Source organism: Acipenser ruthenus, chromosome 19, assembly GCF_902713425.1.
Source record: "Acipenser ruthenus chromosome 19, fAciRut3.2 maternal haplotype, whole genome shotgun sequence".
NCBI lineage: Eukaryota > Metazoa > Chordata > Actinopteri > Acipenseriformes > Acipenseridae > Acipenser > Acipenser ruthenus.
In genome coordinates, this window is record NC_081207.1 from 32,283,136 (window position 1) to 32,302,492 (window position 19,357).

The 19,357-nt window shown below is 42.9% G+C and overlaps 2 protein-coding genes across 8 annotated transcripts; one reads left to right on the forward strand and one right to left on the reverse strand.

The window, feature by feature from the left end:
* Window positions 1-99: 99 nt before the first annotated feature.
* On the reverse strand, window positions 100-11,646 carry nod2 (nucleotide-binding oligomerization domain containing 2). 6 transcript variants are annotated; one of them, XM_034041385.3, is made up of 11 exons: window positions 11,550-11,646; window positions 9,310-9,901; window positions 8,575-8,680; window positions 6,567-8,358; window positions 5,751-5,834; window positions 5,513-5,596; window positions 5,132-5,215; window positions 4,656-4,739; window positions 4,201-4,284; window positions 2,622-2,705; window positions 100-1,729 (listed from the first exon to the last, which is right to left on the reverse strand). In XM_034041385.3, the coding sequence occupies exons 2-11, from the start codon at window positions 9,790-9,792 to the stop codon at window positions 1,657-1,659; spliced, it is 2,958 nt and encodes a 985-aa protein (XP_033897276.1). In that variant the 5' UTR covers window positions 9,793-9,901; window positions 11,550-11,646; the 3' UTR covers window positions 100-1,656. The 6 variants fall into 6 exon arrangements, with proteins under 6 accessions (XP_033897276.1, XP_058848877.1, XP_033897274.1 ...); XM_058992894.1 differs by lacking the exon at window positions 11,550-11,646 and adding an exon at window positions 10,916-11,363 and having other exon boundaries at window positions 9,427-9,901; XM_034041383.3 differs by lacking the exon at window positions 11,550-11,646 and adding an exon at window positions 10,916-11,363.
* Window positions 11,647-11,674: 28 nt separating this feature from the next.
* Window positions 11,675-15,136, forward strand: snx20 (sorting nexin 20). 2 transcript variants are annotated; one of them, XM_034041387.3, is made up of 4 exons: window positions 11,675-12,195; window positions 12,398-12,569; window positions 13,174-13,325; window positions 13,739-15,136. In XM_034041387.3, the coding sequence occupies exons 2-4, from the start codon at window positions 12,434-12,436 to the stop codon at window positions 14,408-14,410; spliced, it is 960 nt and encodes a 319-aa protein (XP_033897278.2). In that variant the 5' UTR covers window positions 11,675-12,195; window positions 12,398-12,433; the 3' UTR covers window positions 14,411-15,136. The 2 variants fall into 2 exon arrangements, with proteins under 2 accessions (XP_033897278.2, XP_033897277.2); XM_034041386.3 differs by having other exon boundaries at window positions 11,675-11,811.
* The last annotated feature ends 4,221 nt before the right edge of the window (window positions 15,137-19,357 follow it).

The window sequence follows — 19,357 nt, forward strand, 5'->3', positions numbered from 1 at the left end:
TGATCATGATGATATGTCGTTCTCATAAATGACTGCGTTGTGTTTTGTGCTGTTGAATGGAAAACTTACAAAGAGGAAAAAAAAAAGTCGTATGATGAATAATTATTTTTTACTGGGTAAAAAGTGTGTGGGATGTACACAATGAGTACAGTATTAACATATTAGTCTAATGAAGCAACACATTCCAAAAATATAATAATAATAATAATAATAATAATAATAATAATAATAATAATAATAATAATATGTGCGTCTATAGTACAATTCACTATCATTTTCTACAGCTAGTTATATATTCCTAATAAAGTGGCCACATTACCAGTCATTGGTGAAAGAGGTAGAGACAAAGGGATTGGGAGACTGCAACAGTAATCACTGAATTCCAGCAATTGGAATCTCTGCTGTAGAACCCTGGACTCCAGATCTTCCTTACACAGTCCCTTCCCATATGGAGCAAAGCTGAGGGAACATGAAGCGACTTTGTGGCTTGGAACTTGGTTTCAGGAGACATGGGTCTCCTGAAACCAAGAAAAAGTGGCTTTGTGTTCCTTCGGCTTAACAGCAGATATGCTTCCAGTGTTACTGCACATTTGAACTGTAATTTATTCCAGTACAGGTCTCTACCTGGCCTCTGCATTGTGAAATGTCTGTGTGTGTGTGTCTTCAGCTCCAGCCTGTCTCATCATCACTGCTACTGCCAAACACATCAGTGAACACCTACTGTGAAGCTGCAGCCTGCCTGGGTCCCACATGCATCTACACGTACCTTTAATTTACACCAGCGTGTTCTACAGATGGCAGGGGTATTTTTCTATTTTTCTGTCCAGCACCAGCAGATTTTGTGAGCTAGCAGCTAAACAGCAGTTCAACGAAGCAGATATTTCCCAAACGCACTCTGGCATTGCAGAAGACATGGTCTGCCTGTGCTTGACCCTCTCTCCACACTGTCATTTCAACACTCTCTCTGACCAGAGATGCTGAGGACTGGAAGTGCGACTGGCCGTGCCCTGTGTCAGCTTTACAAAGGTCCCAGGAGGGTCCTGAAGAGCTGCCAGTCACTGTTAATCGCTAAACATAAACAAGCTCAAGGGCCTGCCTGCATACCCGGTGGTCTGACGTAAGACAAGAAGCAGTAGCTTCACACATTACATGGATGGCTGCTCTCCTGTATAATACACAGTGCTCTGTTTTGTTTTGCAACACTGTCTTTTGTAATTAAGAGTTCTTCATACAAAGGACACTAGATGTCATAAAGCAAGCACAAGCACTAACCAGAAATAAGTGCTTATCCACACATTGTGCCTAAATAGATGCAGTTAAAGCAAATAAAACAGTACCTATCTTCTTTTTTTTCTAATAGATTCACTTAAATTAACAGTTCATGTTGCTTCTTTCTAGTATTCAAACATTTACAGATATGAATTCCTAAAATAAAAAAAACAGCTTGCAAACTTTGCATTACAGAAAAGGCTTAGTACATCCTTCCCAAAGTTCTGTTTTCTTTCTTTTTATTAGTTCTCAAAGCCCAGTGAGGCCTGCTGTCGTGTCTGCAGCATTGTGATGTCACCACTGCAGCATTGTGATGTCAACACTGCGGCATTGTGATGTCAGTCTTTGGCACCCACGAGTTTGGTGGAATTAGAATCTTAAGGGAACTCAGAAAGTAAGTCTTCTGTCAATCTGGGTGAGTTCCTCAACCTCCTCAGTGCTCAGTTTGTTGCCTCTCAACCTAAGCAAGAAAAAAAAATACCTCATTAGAGATCATTGCTATGTGCACATAATTCATGTTAAAAACACAGCATTGCCCAGTACTGGTCAATTAGTTCAAGTCCATTTATCCTAAGTCAAAATCAAACACATTAATAACAAAGCCCTTGTGTACAGCATTTTCACGGTTACTTATTTTTGTACAAAAATAGTGAAATAAAATTCCTAATTTCCTTTCAAAAAGCACTAACAAAAGTTTACCATAGTAAAAGCATAGCAAAGTGTAATGAAGCACAGTGAAAGCATGGTAAAGTGTAGGTAAGCATTGTAAGGAATAACAAGGTATGATAACAAGGTATGGTAAAGCATAAAAAGCATCGGAAAACTGCAAAAATACAGTGGTAAGCTTTTATAAGTGGCACACTGGTTATGTTTATTACTACAAACTCCCTTACTGTCAACAGTTTTGTTAAATTGTTAATATATGTGTGGGTGTCCCATTCTCAGATCTTTATCTGTCTGTCTAATTCTCAGTATATTAGTTTCAACAGTGATGGGTAGCATTGGTTGATTAGTCATTATCACATCTGTAGAAACACTCACACTCAGACATGCAGCTTCCTGGCAGTAATGTGGACTACCAGCTGAGACGATTCATACCGAGTACAGTGTCAAAGCCACAGCAGCTTTCCATTCTGTGCCCTACTTCTTCATGATGATGGTGAGTGATACAGTAAAAGCATGTGTTTCCCATCGACAAAGCAAAGCAAAGTGTAATAAAAGCATGGTACAGCACAGGGAAGCACTGCAGAGCAAGAACCATTGTATAACCATGGAAAAAGCACAGGGACTCTGCAAATTACAATACACATTTACAGAGGTAAGCTTTTATAATGTTATGTTCTGTAACTTACCACACTGATTTAACAGTAGTATTTTTCTCAAGTGCTTCTAGAAGATACTGCACCCCCTGTCTTGTAATGTGGTTGTTTGTAAGCCTAAAAACGCAAAGGAAATGTGTTGCTTTGTAAGAACAAACATAAAAGCAAAATTCCATTCAAAATATATAAAAAATAATAATAATGATGATACCCATTTGATTTTTCATTTTGCCACCTTTTTAAATGAAGCTCTGTAGCAGCAGCAAGGAGACTGGTTTTACATGCAGTGAAATTAGTTTGTTAAAGCTTCCAATATCCCATGCAGCAAAATGAGTATCTGTGCGGTTCACTCCCATTTAAAAATGTACTCTAGTAAATTTGCTAAGTCTTTTTGCAGTTTTCCCATGTTTTACCTATGGTTATTTTTATTATTTGTTTATTTAGCAGACGCCTTTATCCAAGGCGACTTACAGAGACTAGGGTGTGTGAACTATGCATCAGCTGCAGAGTCACTTACAACTACGTCTCACCCGAAAGACGGAGCACAAGGAGGTTAAGTGACTTGCTCAGGGTCACACAATGAGTCAGTGGCTGAGGTGGGATTTGAACCGGGGACCTCCTGGTTACAAGTCCTTTTCTTTAACCACTGGACCACACAGCCTACTTCTTTACCATAGTTTACCCTGGTTTACCATGTTTTATTACACTTTGCTATGCTTTTACTATGGGACCTTATTTAAAAATGAAACTCCAGCGATAAACAGACCGTACCAGGAAGAATCAATAGATAATTGCTAAATTAAAAAAAAACATCATGCGCCACAGTGCATCATTTTAGCACCAAACAGAGCTCTGTTTCTTGCTGGTTGTTACTGTTGCAATTCCACTTGTATTTCCTTTCATATGCCCCTGCATGTAGAGCGTTCCCATTGTCTGCAGAGGCTGATTCATTAGGCTATTGTCTGCATGTTGATTTCCTGGATGAGAGTCGATTCTCGTCTGAACAGGTGGTTCCATCATCCCCAAGTAGCGCTGTCTACAATAGACCTGTCACTAATAAATCATTTTTTTAACCTGTTTTCCAAATGACAGATTGGGTGTATTAATGACTGTAAACAACACGTGAAGTGGGTCCTACACAAAGCGAATGGAGATGAGAGTTCCATTCTCTTTGGCAGCTGGACGTGATTAGAACTCTTAGAGCAGAACTTCAAAGGAAAGCCAGTAGACCCCTCTCTGAAGTGCCACCTTTACATTTCCACAGGAAGATGTGTGGACTTAACATAACCCCAGGCTAATTAGAAACACTGCTTCAGTCTGATCTGCTTTTAAACCGTCTCCAGGATTCGATTTCGGCAGCATGCATTACGCGTTTTCAACTATTTGTTGCAACAAATGTGCTTTTGATCTTCAGCTTTTTCAGTGTCAGAACAAAAAAAAGGACGACAATAAGTAATGATGAAGGATAACGAGCACAACACAGAACATTCAACAGGTACGAATGAAGGCACTATGCACACCGTGCACAGGCAGATGGTATAAATGAACCCTTTAAGCTCCAGGCTCTGCCCTGTGTGTGGTAATGAAGCACAAGGCTGCCCCTGACACCCACCAGAGCTCCTCCAGAGAGACACTCCCCTGGATCAGCTCAGCCAGAGCGTGCGCCCCGACACTGCCGATGTTGTTGTCTACCAGGCTGCAGAGACAACAGAAAAATGTTTCATCATAGAGGCATATTATCAGATTTTAGCTCACTGTCTTCTATAGAAATATCTATCTATATATTTAAACAATTGCTGAAATAAATTAAACCTTTTGTGTACAAGGCAGGTTATACCTCCTTTCAAACCTATATATAATCAGGTTATATATCTATTAGGTTATTTTTTAACCTGATTTAAGCGCACAGCTTCAGAAGAGTTTGGCTTTTTTTGTGTCTCACAAGCTTCTTTAAAATCTGTCTCCTTGCAATAATTCCATGTTTGACTAAAGTACGATTTCTAGTTGCTATCTTGCGACAATAAATGTCTGGCTTGCGTCACCAGTGGAATGAGTTTGATGCCCCACCTTAACCAAACCAAAGTCCTGCTGCTCTGAAGGGCCCGTGCCAGTGCTTCTGCACCCTTGTCTCCGATCTTGTTCCCCCACAGCCTAGAAAAGAAAGCAAGTCAGCAGGGAGATTACTTGCAATTATTATAGAAATGTACTGTTTTCTTATCCTGCATCGGACACCTGATTTACACCACGTTTATTGTCTGTTGAAATATATTGCCGATATTTCATCATAAAATATACATAAATAATTCCTAAATCGTTTAGTTAAATCAGTGTGAACTTTGTCATTTAAATAACACAAAATAGTAAATGAGTGGATATTATTTTCATGAGGGGTGTGCTGTTAGTCATACTCATACTCGAAATTGCCTTTCAGACTTCTTAACAGCAATTTCGAGCATGAGTAACAGCACACCCCTCATGAAAATGAACGATTTTCCTTTACAATATTGCAGAGATTATTTGAAGTATCCTGATCCACCTCTCACCCCAGGTACTGAAGGGAGCTGCTTTCTCTCAGCCCCTCGGCCAGCTGCTCCGCACCTTCCTCTGTGATGTGGTTATTACCCAACCTTCAAAACAGAAGCACAGTCGGCTGAGTGAGGAGACAGGACCAGGGACCTCCAGCGCTTCAATGACCCCTATCAGGAGCTTTTATCAACAGCACTCTGTCTTAAAATGAGCCATTCAAAATCCACCTGAAACCTCTATTTGAAGGTTGAGCAACAAAGAGGAGTTTCCATAGCAAGCACATGAAAGCCTTGAGATACTACAAGCATGTAAACCAACCACCTGTAGATAGATAGATAGATAGATAGATAGATAGATAGATAGATAGATAGATAGACAATATTCATAAACAAACATACCTTAAGGAAAGAAAATTTTGCTTCTGCTTGAGAAGTTTTGCAAAATGCTTCGTACATTCATTTGTTAAGTTGTTGTTAAACAGCCTACAGGGAAGAAGACAACAATAACGTTTTAAACAGAGTTCATACAATTGGGCTGGCAATTTTTGAGATCTTAATACAATGCTAGAGATTGGTTGATTTTAAATCCTTAGTCATGCCTTCTTTACCTAGCTTGCTACTGCACTCCTGTACTTACGCAATCTTCTGAAAACTCGGGCAATGAATCCCTTTCTCAAGCAGTCTGCAGATGCCCTCGTCTGAAATGTTATTGTTGCGAAGGCTGCATGCAGAGCAAAAAAAAAAAAAAGGAAACAGTTCTGATAAACAACACTTTGATATCCAGCAGTGCAAGAAGTAGAATGGAAAGATATCTCAGAGCATTTATGAACGAGAGGAGGCCATTCAGTCCAGAAAAATGCTTTCACTTTGCACTAGTGAAAAATTTGCAGAAAAACTGGTAAAAGGTAAAGTTATACAATTGCTATACATGGTGCAGACAGGAGGAGTTAAATTAGCATTTTTACACTGACATTCCTTGCTGAAAAAAAAACACAATTTTGCACTGGTACAAATAGAACAAAACAAAAACTTCCATCAATTACAATTAAAATATCTGTTTATTTATTGTTAAATAACTTTAAAGGGTTTCTCCCCTCTCTCAGATTAAAAGGTGCAAATTAAACACTGAGGTAAAAATGTAAAAAAAAAAAAAAAAGGAATTGCACTGGCAATACTGGAGCAGTGTTCACAGCAGAGTAAAGGCTGGTTCACACTTCAGTTGTGTGCTCGTCACAGGACGGTTTCTAGTTTCTAGAGAGTCTGGTCACCACAGTTGAATTTTTTCTCAACTCTTGCTTAGCTAGTCACATGACCGTCTCCCAGCAGTCACAACACTGACGTATGAACCCGCCTTTAGAATGTCTGAATTCTTGTCTGTCTAATTCAGGCTGTGGACTGACTGACACAGTATATTCGTGTAAACATAGTGCTGCTCTCTACATGTTGCCCTTACTAAATAGCATGACACTTCTCCAGGCAGGGAAGGAGCTGCTCGATTCCTGCGTCTCCCACTGAATTGCAGTCTAACTGCAAACCGATAGGCTTCTTCAGATGCCTCAGCACAAAGGCCAGGGCAGTGCATTCAGCCGGGCCGATATTACAGTAGGTCAGCTTCAAGTGCTCCACTTCAAGTTTCGCCATGGCATCTTTGGCTAAGTCGCTGTTCTGCATTTCATAAATGCACTTGATCAGCCACACAAATTCAGGCATGGCATGCATGCTTTTCTTCTCCCCCTTCAGCGGGGGAGGTATTGATTTGAAGTGCTTCAGCATGCCTTTAGACAAGTACTTTTTCACGTAATCATGCTTCCTGGCCAGTTTCGCAGGCTGGCACGATTCGAGCAGTGCACTCCTGTGGCGCTGAGACAGCAGGCCAGCCACAAAGCTGGCAGTTATTTGAAGGTTTGGTCTTTCTGCTTTCTGCAGCAGCGTTTGCACTCTGCTTTCTTGGCGGGAGGTGGAGAGGAAGCAAGGCTCCGGACAAGTCCTGACAGAAGCCAGTGCAGACTTCTTGGTACCAGAACAGAAAAGCGCAGCGATAATGAAATGGTCGATGTTGTCGTTGATAACGATGAAGAGGGATGCAAAGAAGCACTGCACTGTGATGTGGAGGAACTCGTAGTGCTTGCCGCTTTGGGAGGAGATGTTCTTGCTGGTGCTGAGAAACCCTGTTGAGATGTCCTCCTCAGCCACTTGAGCCTGCTTGAGATCCTGGGTTGAAAACACATAGCAGGACGACACTAAGCCATCCAGGGCCAGCTTTCCCAAGCGAAGGATGGTGCCGACCCTTCCCTGTATCCAGCTGCCAGCCGCAGACTGGGCTGAGTGCAGGAGGAAGTGCTGAAGTATCATCAGGTAAAGGTCTGTCATGGTCTGTGGACTGCTGCTCCCCTGCCCAAGCAGCTCTGCATGGCACCTGGAAACAATCCAGGAGAAAACTGGAATGTGGCACAGGCTGAAAAGAGCTGAGTTACTCTGTAAGGATCCAATCAAGCGTGCTGTGACCGTCGGGTCGCTGTGGTTTTTCCTAATAAATGACTCTATGCCTTGTTGGGAAAAGCCTTTCAGGGATGCCTCCTTCCGGATGTACTTCTTCAGAGGGGCGCTGACTGCCTCCAGCCTGCTGGTGATCACCTTGCACACGCTCTTCAGCAGGTTTCCCTGCAGGAGATTGAAAAGGACGCTTTGGATGCCTGTGGGGCTGGTGGGGGAGCAGTGCCTCTTCTCGTCGGCGAAGCAGAATTTAAACTCGTCGAAGCCGTCGAAGGTGAGCAGGGTTTTCTCGGGGTGGCTGAGGATGAACTGGAAGACCTGATCCTGGTCTGCATCCGGCCAGCAGCAGTGTTCGAAGATGAGCGAACGCAGAGACACCTCCCTCTCCATGAAGTTCAGTCTCCTGCAGCTGAAGGGGAAGACGAATAGGTATTCCTGGAAGGCCCTGCCCGAAGCCCAGAGCAGGTGGAGCCACTGCAGCAGGGTGCTCTTTCCACTGCCCGCCTCCCCCGATATCAGCACTGTGTCTGCGTCCTCGTTCACCGTCCCGGCCGAGCTCAGGATGTCCTCCAGCCCAATGGGACACTGCTTCTGGTCACTCGTCCCACATGCGTTCTGCGATACTTCCAGGACGCCGTCTGTATAGATGTCCTCCAGGCAGATGTTGTCGGTCCTGTCGTAGGTGCTGAGGAATCGCGACTGGGCTGAAACTGTGGTCCTCAGCTTCTTCTGGTACTTCAAGTATATGGCACCTGTGAGCAAGAGGAGAGCCTTCCTTTAAAGAAAATGAAAATACTACGGCTTGGAGATATTCAGTACCAGATGGTTATGTCGCCCCATGTATAGGGTTGTTTATTTGGTTTGCTTCATTAGAACTGGAAACATTTAAGACAGCATGAAGGTCATTGTAATGTTTTTGTGTACTTTACATTTCAAATGTTTCAATGGGTTAACATGATGGTACTAACCACTGGGGGTATCAGCGGGTCCCTTTCCTAACTGCTGGATGGTCGTCAGTAGCAGCTGGGCAGTGTCTTCTCCCTTCATTCTGGTGAGGTCCAGCAGTCTCCGTGCCTGCGTTATTGACAATGAACAAACAAATATAAAGATAAAGAAGTACTCTTCTCTAGGTTATTCTAGGTTAAATTATTCGTTTTTGAGTTTATTATTATTTCCTCACATGTAAACGCACATCAAGTATCCGGATGCAGACCTGAAACTGAACAATTTTACGTAACTAAAATCTTAAAATATTACAGGAAAGCGAGCAAATTTCCTGGTTCAGAATCCGATCTAGGGCAGGATATACAGTGCTGTGGAAAGCCGCAAAGTCAGACACAAACAAAGAACTCTCCAAATTAATCGCGGGGTGTGCCCTTCTGTTAGCATAGCAGCCAACCTTCCCAGGGAAAGGCGTTGTCTTTCATTCCATACTTGTGTAGTAATCAGAATGCAGGACAAGGAAAACCGATTAGAATAAAACCCTGCATTACTCCAAGTGCCGTTTTCCATACTCCCCTCATCGTTGTGCAGTCTGACACTTATCAAAGGGCTCTACAAGTACAACACTATTTTAGAGCAGCCCTCTTAGCTTATAAGCAACCAGCCAATGAGAATCTACAGAACGTTCATGGGAGCACAATAATGTCAGAAGATGCCAAGCATCCCTATCATGCTGCTTTAGCTAATCTCAGCTGGCTTACCTGCTGTGAGGGTGTGTACACAGGCAGCTGAACTTCATCACAGTCGTACTGTGTGAAACAGCCTCTGTCCACGAGAAGCTTCAGCGTGGCTGCGACGTGCCCGTGGAGCTTTCTTACCAGGGAAGGCCTGTACCGCAGGAGGGACTGCACCGCGGAGGAGGGTGGGTCCGTTTCCAGCGGCGGTGGGCTGCTGAAATCCTCCAGGGACAGGTGGGATTTCTGCGAAGCGGCCAGGACTTGGTTTAAAGCAGCAAACAGGAGCCTGCAGGCTGCCTCCCCTTTGCCTTCAACGAGGTCCAGGAGACTGCGGGTGGCCCCAGACAAGGTGCGGCCAGACACCCTCACGTTCTCATAGTCTTCCTGCAGCAGTGCCTCCCATGCCAGCAGGTAGTCCAGCAGGCTGTGGAAAGTGTCCTGAGACCCTCCTGCCAGGACTCCAACGAGCTGGTCCCTCTGTGAGCGGAGGAGACATTGAGCTGACATTCCGCATTCTACAAGACAGTGCTGCCTCCCCTCTCAAACTGCTGCCGTTGCAATCAAAACAGCACAGCGAGCACACCTTGCCAAGGATTAGTCAGACACAATGGGGAATCTGCAAAAACAACAAAGTTTCCATTGGCATTTGGTTCAAATCAGACTTAAAAGGGATATTTCTGACCTACGGATGTTGGACAGGAAAAAAAATGGTAAACATAAAAAAAAAGAAATCACTAGCTTTCAAGACTTCAAAAGCCTCTTCTTCAGGTGGAAATAATATCAAGAAACAGAGCCTGAAGAAGAGACTTGTGAGGTCTTGAAAGCTTGTAATTATTGTTCAGTTAGTTCAATAAACTGTATTTCCTTCTCTTTGTCTAATGGTCATGTGTGGAACCCTGGCTCAGGCTGAGGAGCGTGCCCTCAACTCCTCTTATGGAAGTGGAAGTGTGCCCTCATCTCCTTTTATGGAAGTGGAAGTGTGCCCTCAACTCCTCTTATGGAAGTGGAAGTCAGTTTGAAGCAGTTATTAAATAGCAGGGGGAATTCCAATAGCAACCTGCGCTTCTGCAATAAAGACAAAGCTGCAGTTTAACTGTACTGATGTATTAAAGTATACAGAGAGAGACCCCGTGGTACAGTACAGCAGAGTGTAGTAATGCACAGTGAAAGCATGGTAACTGAGCAGCGTGGGGGAAAGTGGCCACATGCTTAAAGAAATACCTCAGCAGTCTTCGTGTCCTTTACTTAGTGCTCAAATTTTTCCTCAAATGTGGTTGACTGTTGACACAAGCTTCATTCATCCTTGGAATCTGCTTGCCTCATAACAGCAGCCACAGCTTGCAGCAGTAGCAGGTTATTAATGACGCCTTCACACTCAGTTTGTTATACTAGCTCACAAATCAAAATATTTTAAAAAGTAATCCGTACTGTAACGCCAGATGATATTTCTTTCTTTCTTGCGTATGTTTTTTTAACCACGAACTATAAACACAGTATTAATGTATGTTTTAAATCCTTCTTATAATACAATATAATGCACACATTTACAAGCAACAAAACATGTACACCTAATCCCTAACCACATAGTCAATACAACACGTGTACGCCGCATTAACCGTCATTAACATACCTTTACGCTCCTAGCGCTCCTCGCTATGAGCAGTACTAGCAGTCCAGCGTTCCAAACAGAACGTCGTTGCACTTAATTGGAAACTACATGAGTTTGTATTTCTCCGGCAACTGCAACTACAACTCGCCCCATCACTTCCTCGTTTAAACAACCCGTTGAACTGGTTCCTGTGCAGCGCGTTTTTTTTGTTTGTGCTGAGGGTTCCTGTACGAGCTGCTTGAGTTGGAATGTGACAGTCTACAGCGCGCAACACAGGGGCAGAATTGAAAAACCCTGAGACTGTTTGAAGTGCCTTGCTGCACAGTGACAGCAAAGACCGAATTCGCCATTTGTTCGTTCAGTTACATGTTAATAGGCAATAGACATGTTAGATAGGTTGTCATATTAAATATGGTAGTCTCCCGCTCTGACTAAAATGAAAGACTTGAAATAACAGCTATAAAGCGTTGAGTAATACTGAGGTCTTGCAATTTTCATACGAGTTACATTTCCTCTTTCCATATTAAATATGCAGAATAAAGAGATACTGCTGGTATAGTCCAGTGCCATTGGTCACACTGATAAACTGTGGGTAGTGCAACACTTCCTTATGAATACGTGCAGCCCATCATGCACAGCAATGCTGCATGCTCACCTGCTATGATTGTACTTTCAGTTTCATTCTTTCTTGAGCCCTCCCAGACTAGCTTCGCAAACAAATTGCAGCAACAGCACTTCCTTCCCTAAACTCAAACTCACAAGGTCCTTTTCCGTAAAGATTTTTGACACACCATGGTTTTTAGACTCTAGATCTACAGTAGATCGTTCTGCTCAATCCTTTCCAGGGTTTTAAAAGACAGCGTGGTGTACAGGAAGTGACCCCCCCCAGGCAGGACCTCTTGTCACAATTACAGCAGGTAAGTGCAATTCATCCAATGAAAGGGTTTACTTAATGAGCATCTAATAGTGCAGGTACAGGGCAGAGCACAGGAGGAGGGCTGTGGAGATCCTGGTCAGACCCCCAGTCTTGCTGCTGAATTAAACAAGTGCTGGATATGGACTGAACTGAGTCACTTCCCCCTTTACACTTTATATTCCCGGCAAGCTGTGTTGAAAGAGGTAAAAACACACTGCAGAGGAAGTGTGGCAATTCAGATTGGTTATTCGGAATAACAATAACAAGCAAACATGTAGAGAACACAAATAAACACAAGCTGGGCAAGGACTCCGCAGAAAATCATTTGAAGACCCAAAACGTCTTTGTCAGCTTAAATGTCACCTGGATACACTCTTTAAAACCGGTATGTTTTTAATAGGCAGACATACAGATTGGGTTACTGTGGTGTGGCATTGTAGCAAGCAGAGGAAAGTGTTGCAAAATGTAGTAAACGCACAATGCAATCATAGTTAAACACAGATAATACAATAGCTGGGAATAATCAGTAAAACTTAAAAAAGCAGCATCAGAACGTTGGTTGTGTTTTGTGTTCTTTTTGATTGGAGTGGTGGCTTCGTGAAGGTGATCCAGACGGTGTCACGATGGGGGACTCCCTGAATAATGACCAAGCAGGCCTGTCCGCGACTGTGTCCAGCTGTGTGAGCAGACTGTCACTGGAGGAGAAACAAGCTGAAGCAGCATCCGCTTCACCACAGCGCCAGCACTGGACTGCTCTAGGTTGGTTTTTAGATGAGCGACTCTCTCTGTATCTGATCTGAAGAGATACCAAAGAAACAGAGTGATCCAGAGCCCTGACCAGGGTTTTTAATATCTTCATCCGTAACTGCACAACGCTCAGTCACAATTATAAAGATAAAACTACTATATAAAACTTGAAACAACTGACTTCTACACAAGTTGGTTTTTCATAGTTTTACCTTAATGTTGGGTCGATAATTCACGTGATTGGTGATTGATTGCTCGATGCCAACTTTGTACTCCATATCAAGAAACACATCTTTTGGAATGGTTAGTAAGCCTGGTACAATAAATAATGGCCACAGAGGAAATAACAATAGAGAATCATACAGAGCACACACAGTAGGACACTGAACAGGTAAGAAATTCAATATTAGGAACAAGTTCTGTAGATTTAAAGTATCCTTTTAAGGAATGTCATTGGAATATTAGCTTGCACTTGGGCAGAATGGAAGTGTTCTCCTATCAATAGAGAACTCAAGCAGACTCTGCAACTTTTCAGTAATTCCATAACTTTTTAAACCTTCCAAACCTGACATTGCCTGTATTTGTGTGTGTGTTTGTGTGTGCGTGTGTTTTTTAGATGGTGATGTAAGCCCAAGCTCCAGCTCTTCGATGACGACTAAAGAACTGCAGGAGTACTGGAGGGCTGTGAAGAGCCAGCGCAAGCCGGTCAAACTGCTGTTTGAAATCCCCTCAACCAGGACCGTGGAGCATTACCCATCCAGATACGTGGTGAGAATACCTTCCTTTTATCAGTGTCAGACAATTACAAAATACAATGGCAGGGTCAATACAGCTGTCACTCCCGTCCAAATCGTTGTGTAGCTGAAGTTATAGTGGTGAAAAGGGAGGCGATGGCTTTGAATAGTCTAGAAGTGTACCCTCAAAGTATTTTAATGATAAAAAAAACAATGTAAAGACTAAGCAATCTGCTCCACGTGGCAGCAGTAGGTGAGCCACTATGAGACAGCAGCAGTCTAGGAGTCCGGATGAGAGTTATCGCAGGGGAGTCAAGGAAAGCTCTTCACTGACCTGCTCTAACAGTTGACTATCCCTCTGGCAAAATCCCTTGGAGATACACATTGCATGTATCGTATCCTCATTCAGAATTAACAGTAGAGTGACAAGTATTTGTTTTATCACAGGTGTACAAGATTGTGATCATAAAGTCTGGCAGCTACGACGACAAGAAGGTCTCCATCGAGCGGCGCTACACAGACTTCGAACGGCTCCACCAGAACCTCCTGAAGGACTTCAGCGAGGAGTTGGAGGATCTCCTCTTCCCCAGGAAGAGAATGACGTGCAACTTCACCCAGGAGAACATTAACGAGCGGCGCATGGCCTTCCAGGAGTACCTGGGAACCCTGTACGGCATGAAGTGCATCCGCAGGTCGGAGGCCTTCATGGCTTTCTTCACCCACCCGGAGCTGAAACAGGCCCACGGCTGCCTAAGAGGAGGACAGTATGCCAAAGCCCTGGGGTTGCTTGAGCAGATCAACGTCCTGCAAGAGAAGCTCACTCAGCACAGCCCAGCCCTGCGGGTCCCGACTCTCTGCGCCCTTCTCGTCTGCCACAAGGACCTGGAGGACATCACAAGCGCCTGCCAGGTCGGAGAAGAGGCTCTCTCGCTGCTCGCCCGCAACAAGAGGCACCGCTACAAGTGCGCCCTGCTGGACACGCTGGTGGATCTGGGTTATGAGCTGGGCCATGACGTCACCCACCTGCAGGATGAGTTGAGCGAGATCAAGGAGGCTCAGAAAATGCAAACAGCTCAGCTATCGCTAAAGGAACTGGTGGTGCAGGAGTTCGTTGACTAGACGTGTTTCCATCTGCAGCCCTTCAGATCCTGTGAACAGGAAACAGCAAGAGGATCACTCAGCTTCCCTGATATGGAGTCTGTGGAGAAAATATCATGAACTCAAAAGCTGGCCTTAATAAGCGTGCAGTTGCCACTAGATGGTGGTGTTTAATAGACTTTATGACAGTATGGCAAGTGAAAATAGAATAGACTAAAGTCAGCAAGCAGCTTTATTGAGAGCACGTCATTCATATGACTTGTACTGGGAAGGCCAAAGCGTGAAGCATCTTGAAAAGGAAATAAATGTGAGCATCTTTCATAAAGAGAAATCTACAATCAATATATCAACAATAAATACTATATCCTTTGTTGTTTGGTCTGAGTGGTAGCTGCTTTGTAAAAAAAAACAAAAAAAAAACATGTAATCCCTTTTAGGACCTTGCTTTCTTTGTCTTTATGTGCCTGCATCGTTCTTAGACATGTTATATTTTTAATGAAGACATTTCTCCAATTAAATATGTTTTGTCCACATGAGATTTTATTCATGCATTTTTTTTTTCTTTTTTATAATGGAAAGCTGCTAAAAACTAGAACTCATTGCAAGATATTGTTTTACGTTTGTTCTGCTTCTTGTTTGTGTTGCAGTTTTTATGATTGTTTTTGTCCTGTTTGAATGATTTATTGATTTTCTTGCTGCCTTCTCTTGCCAGGACCCCCTTGATATGAGATGAATATCTGAAGGGTTCTGTCCTGGTTAAATACATACATTTGAATGCAGTGGAATGAATTGGCATCAGTGTGCAGTATACTAGCTTCAGGTTCTCTTTACCGAGTCTGAGGATCCTCTAGTGGAACCTGACATTTGGACCCCAGATGTGCTCTGTTACTCTTTGAAAGAAGCATTAGAACAGCAGTCCGAGCCTGACAAACAGCACACTGGCTGCTGCTCCGTCTGTCGCGCAGGGTGGTCTGCAATTCCACATCGCTGTAATAATATTACCAAACCTTAATTCAGTGCAGTGTACCTCCCCATTCCTTTCCTCTTACCAATCAAGAGCAAAAAAAAAAACCTGTCTCCAAGTTTCATTCCATACAGTAAACATACTGAACCACTGTAATGGGGACTTTAATCAATTTAGAATGTCAGGTTTGGAGAATAAAAAGAGCTATCCCTAGTAGTCAGGTCGTTCTGTGTTTTACAAGCCATAGAAAGCTCCCGCTTTCCAGTGCATTACATTTCATGCAATCGATAAAGAAGCTGCAGACTAGCGATAGTATCTTTACAATTAATGAAGAAGCTGCAGACCAGCGATAGTATGTTTGCACTTGACATTCTGCTGAGTAACTTGGGCCCAGGACTGTTTGATGTCTGACATCTAAAAAAAAAATTCACTCTGTTCAGTTAAATGTGTTTTGTAAAGAGATGCAAAATCGCTTGGACTTTGAAACTTTGAAATGCTCCTTCTTTATTTGAGTTAGTAGAACTCATCTCACCTATTTATTATTAGTCATCCCAAGAGTTACTTCTTCAAAGCTCTCTGACCCAGCATGCGTTTCCCTATGACAGACCCCCACCCCCACCCGAAAAGTGCTCCCCCTTTTAATGTAGTCAGAAGCCAGAGGTAAGAGGTTTTGCAATTTGTCTTCCGCCTCATAACCAAAATAAGTGTTAGTGTAATGGCATTATGTGGCAAATGGGAGCCAGGACCATCGCGCTTTATAACCTGTTCCACGCTATAAAGGATCGCCTGATATATGGGGAGTATATTACGGTGGACAGCATCCCGGGCTGCTGTTGATTCCTATTTGAAGACCTCTTGGTAGATGGGGGTGTCACCGTGACTAGTTCATTCTCCTCTGCTGGACAAGGTCACTGCTGCAGGGGAAGAAGTTTTCTTTTAGTTTTCATTTTTTTAATCCAGTGCTATTTCTGTAGACCCAGCGTATCAGATCACATGGCTCCTAACAAAAACATACCATTCAGAGCACAGATTCTCAGTGGAAGCAGTTTGAGTTTAATGTGGTCTGGCTGACTTTTTAGTCATGTAAGCCATGCGATAACCATCTCGCTTGTAAAGCTGAGATAAGGGCGTTCTGTCATACAGCCAATCTCAGCGCAGCAGACCCTCGTTGAGGTGCGTAAGCCTGGATTCCTTTTGTAAGAGCGTCACATTATTACAATACCCACTGCCATCTATAATCAGGCCATGTCGCATGTTCTGATAATTGCTGCATGACGCATTACCATGGCCTTTTGGTTTTGGTTTTGGATGTTAATCAATGTAATTTAATTAAAAAAATATATATTTTTTAAAACTGTTGAAAATCGGGTCAGATATTTTTCCCAAGTACAGGGGGAGTGATAGAAAAGCAGTTTGCTTGCTTCTATTTGTTTTGAATGCAAAATATTGATGAAGCTGTTACCCTTTATCATTAATAGAGTGTGTAAATACATTAACTAAATCTAATTTATTAACTGCATGTATGGTCATGGGAATGCAATGTCGTGGGTTATTATAGATCAGTATTTTCACTTGTCAAATTGTGGGTAAAATACTATCAAATTCCGCTGTCGAAAAACTGCCTTCCTGTTCTCAGTGTTCAATGAGTTCTCAGCCTGACACAAAGGCAGAGCAGACTGGACCACGTCACTGCCTCTCCCTTGTGATATAACCAGTTAAATGCTGCCTCTCCCTTGTAATATAACCAGTTAAATGCTGCCGCTCCCCACGTGAACAAAGCTGTTGATTACCAGTTCTAAAATATCAAGAGTTTCCTTTATGGGAAAAAAAAAACTTTTGCACCATTGGAGGGAAAAAAGCATTCTGGCCAAAATGTCTTGCAGTCATAAGGTGCTTTATTGGTGCTAGGGCTTTGTGCAGCTGAATCAAACAACATTAAAAATGATTTAAAAATAAAAGAAACAGCAATGAAGTCGATGGGTGTCTTGAGGCCACCCTAAAGCCGCCCTGAGTTTTCACTGTGGACTACGCTTCAATCAGACCTAGCTTCAACATGCCACAATGAAAAGGGCCTGATGCATTTCCTCAACGGCTGTCTATCTGGCAGATACCACCATTGCCTCTCTTGTAATTGTGCCACGCAGTGTCTTCGGCACAGGCTGCACATGACAGATCTCCAGAGGGCTTCTCTGTACCTTCTGTACTTTTGCCTTGATCAAAGGAAGCGCTCGCTTCTCACTTGTTCCTCTGATAAGCGATGAAAGATGTCAGTGAGTGTAATGAGAAGGGCCTGCAGCTTGCTCTGAAACCCTACTGTAACGGCAGGCTGGGGCGTGTCGTCGGGCCAGCTCCTCTTCCATGCAAGACGTTAAAGGAATCTGCGTAAGAAAGCCTTTCTAATGACAAAGTCTATTTAGAGAATTTCTTTTTTTGTTTTTTTATTCCCCCAGCTTTAACTGAATTAAAACAAAGAGCATTCTGACAACTAATTTAATAAGATGTTTGTACAGCAGAGATTCTTGATGTTTTCTGACTTGTAATTGCTGTTCTTGATGCATTCCTGTGACTTGTATCTTCCACTGTATTCAATACCCGCCCTCTATAAGGGTGTCGCTCACAGGCAGGAGCTCCCTTCTCAAAATCATTGCATTGGAACGACACTGTTTTTTGGCACAGGGACAAAAATTCTCATCCAAAAAAGATGCCCCTCCCACAGGACCCTGCCCAGTTCTGGTTGCCATGATGCCAAAAGAAATGCCATGACAACCAGAACAGCACAAAGGCAAAGCACTGGTGTCTTCTTCTTGTCTTCTGTGTTGAAAATATTATCCAGTCTCAATTTGCCCTTACATATTGTACAAATTAACGCAAGTACTAGTTGGCATTTTACAGGGGTGTTAAGCAGTGCCTGGCTCAGTTGGTAGCGCATTGGACTCAGATTGGCTCAAAACCCATTAATCTGTTATTTTCCACAATATTGTTTAATTTACCTTCTAGACCTGTAAGGTTTGGCTTCAAAGTCTCAAATGAAACCAAGCTAATAATCACAACTTATCCCCAGGTCCTTATCACAAAATAAATGTAATAATGTTTTCATGATACAGGTATGCCAGCTTGCTGGCTAGCTCTGTTGGTAGAGCAGGGGACTGATTCCCAGGTTTGTGGGTTCAAACCCAGTGTTAAAGGAATGTCTTTTCTGTTCATTTTCAAAAAAGTTGCCCTTTTTGATAGACAGTTTTGCAAAATGGGACAAGGTGTCAGTGGTCTAAAGCATAACTATAATATAAAGAGGTTGATGTATGATCCCAATGTTCATCAAAATGCAGTTTACTCAACATGAAAGCAAGTGCTCCTCCATATGGGCTGAATTCAGCTCCCAGAGGTAAAATCAAAGCTGTAGCAAGGCAATAAATAATCTGCTGTGCAACATTATCCACCATTATATATGTTTCTACTGCATTAAAAACATATCTAAAAACACACAGTGCAGATTTGGGTATAATGTACCTGTAGATCAAAAATAATAGGCTTGCAATGTGTAATATGGTAAAACCTGGAACGTGCAAACTTTTATCAGGCAGACTACAGTGGTAGTTTCCAGTAGGAGCACTCATCTGTGCCAGCTCAATCAATGGACTGCAGATGTGGTGTGCCGCATCACTGCTCAACTATGTGCTTTGTTTTTTTGGTTGTTTTGTTTTAGTTGCCCAGCACTTAAGTTGCAGATATCCTTGTGTGGACACTATGAAGATCTTGCAGCAAACAAGTCTGACAAAAATGATTTGGTGCGTCGGTCTGCAATAAGACTTTAGACACATATCCAGACTTCCAGAATATAATTCCTCTGTTTGAGCACAGAGCTATGAGAGATGAACAGACCCAGTCAGAACTCTAAGGTAAAACTAGAAGACAGTGAGTCAAGGAGACTTTTCATTGAATGGCTTCTGCAGTGCACTGTAGAGTATCCATGGTACTTCTATTGCAGTCAGATTCACTATTGCACC

Excerpts from the sequence above, each read along its gene's own strand:
- snx20 (XM_034041387.3), top strand. The coding sequence starts at position 12,434 with ATGGGGGACTCCCTGAATAATGACCAAGCAGGCCTGTCCGCGACTGTG. Across the intron at positions 12,570-13,173 it reads CCAGCACTGGACTGCTCTAG|ATGGTGATGTAAGCCCAAGC; the intron begins GTTGGTTTTTAG and ends TGTGTTTTTTAG. Across the intron at positions 13,326-13,738 it reads ATTACCCATCCAGATACGTG|GTGTACAAGATTGTGATCAT; the intron begins GTGAGAATACCT and ends GTTTTATCACAG.
- nod2 (XM_034041385.3), bottom strand. The coding sequence starts at position 9,792 with ATGTCAGCTCAATGTCTCCTCCGCTCACAGAGGGACCAGCTCGTTGGA. Across the intron at positions 5,216-5,512 it reads CAAAATTTTCTTTCCTTAAG|GTTGGGTAATAACCACATCA; the intron begins GTATGTTTGTTT and ends TCTGTTTTGAAG. Across the intron at positions 4,285-4,655 it reads AGGACTTTGGTTTGGTTAAG|CCTGGTAGACAACAACATCG; the intron begins GTGGGGCATCAA and ends TTGTCTCTGCAG.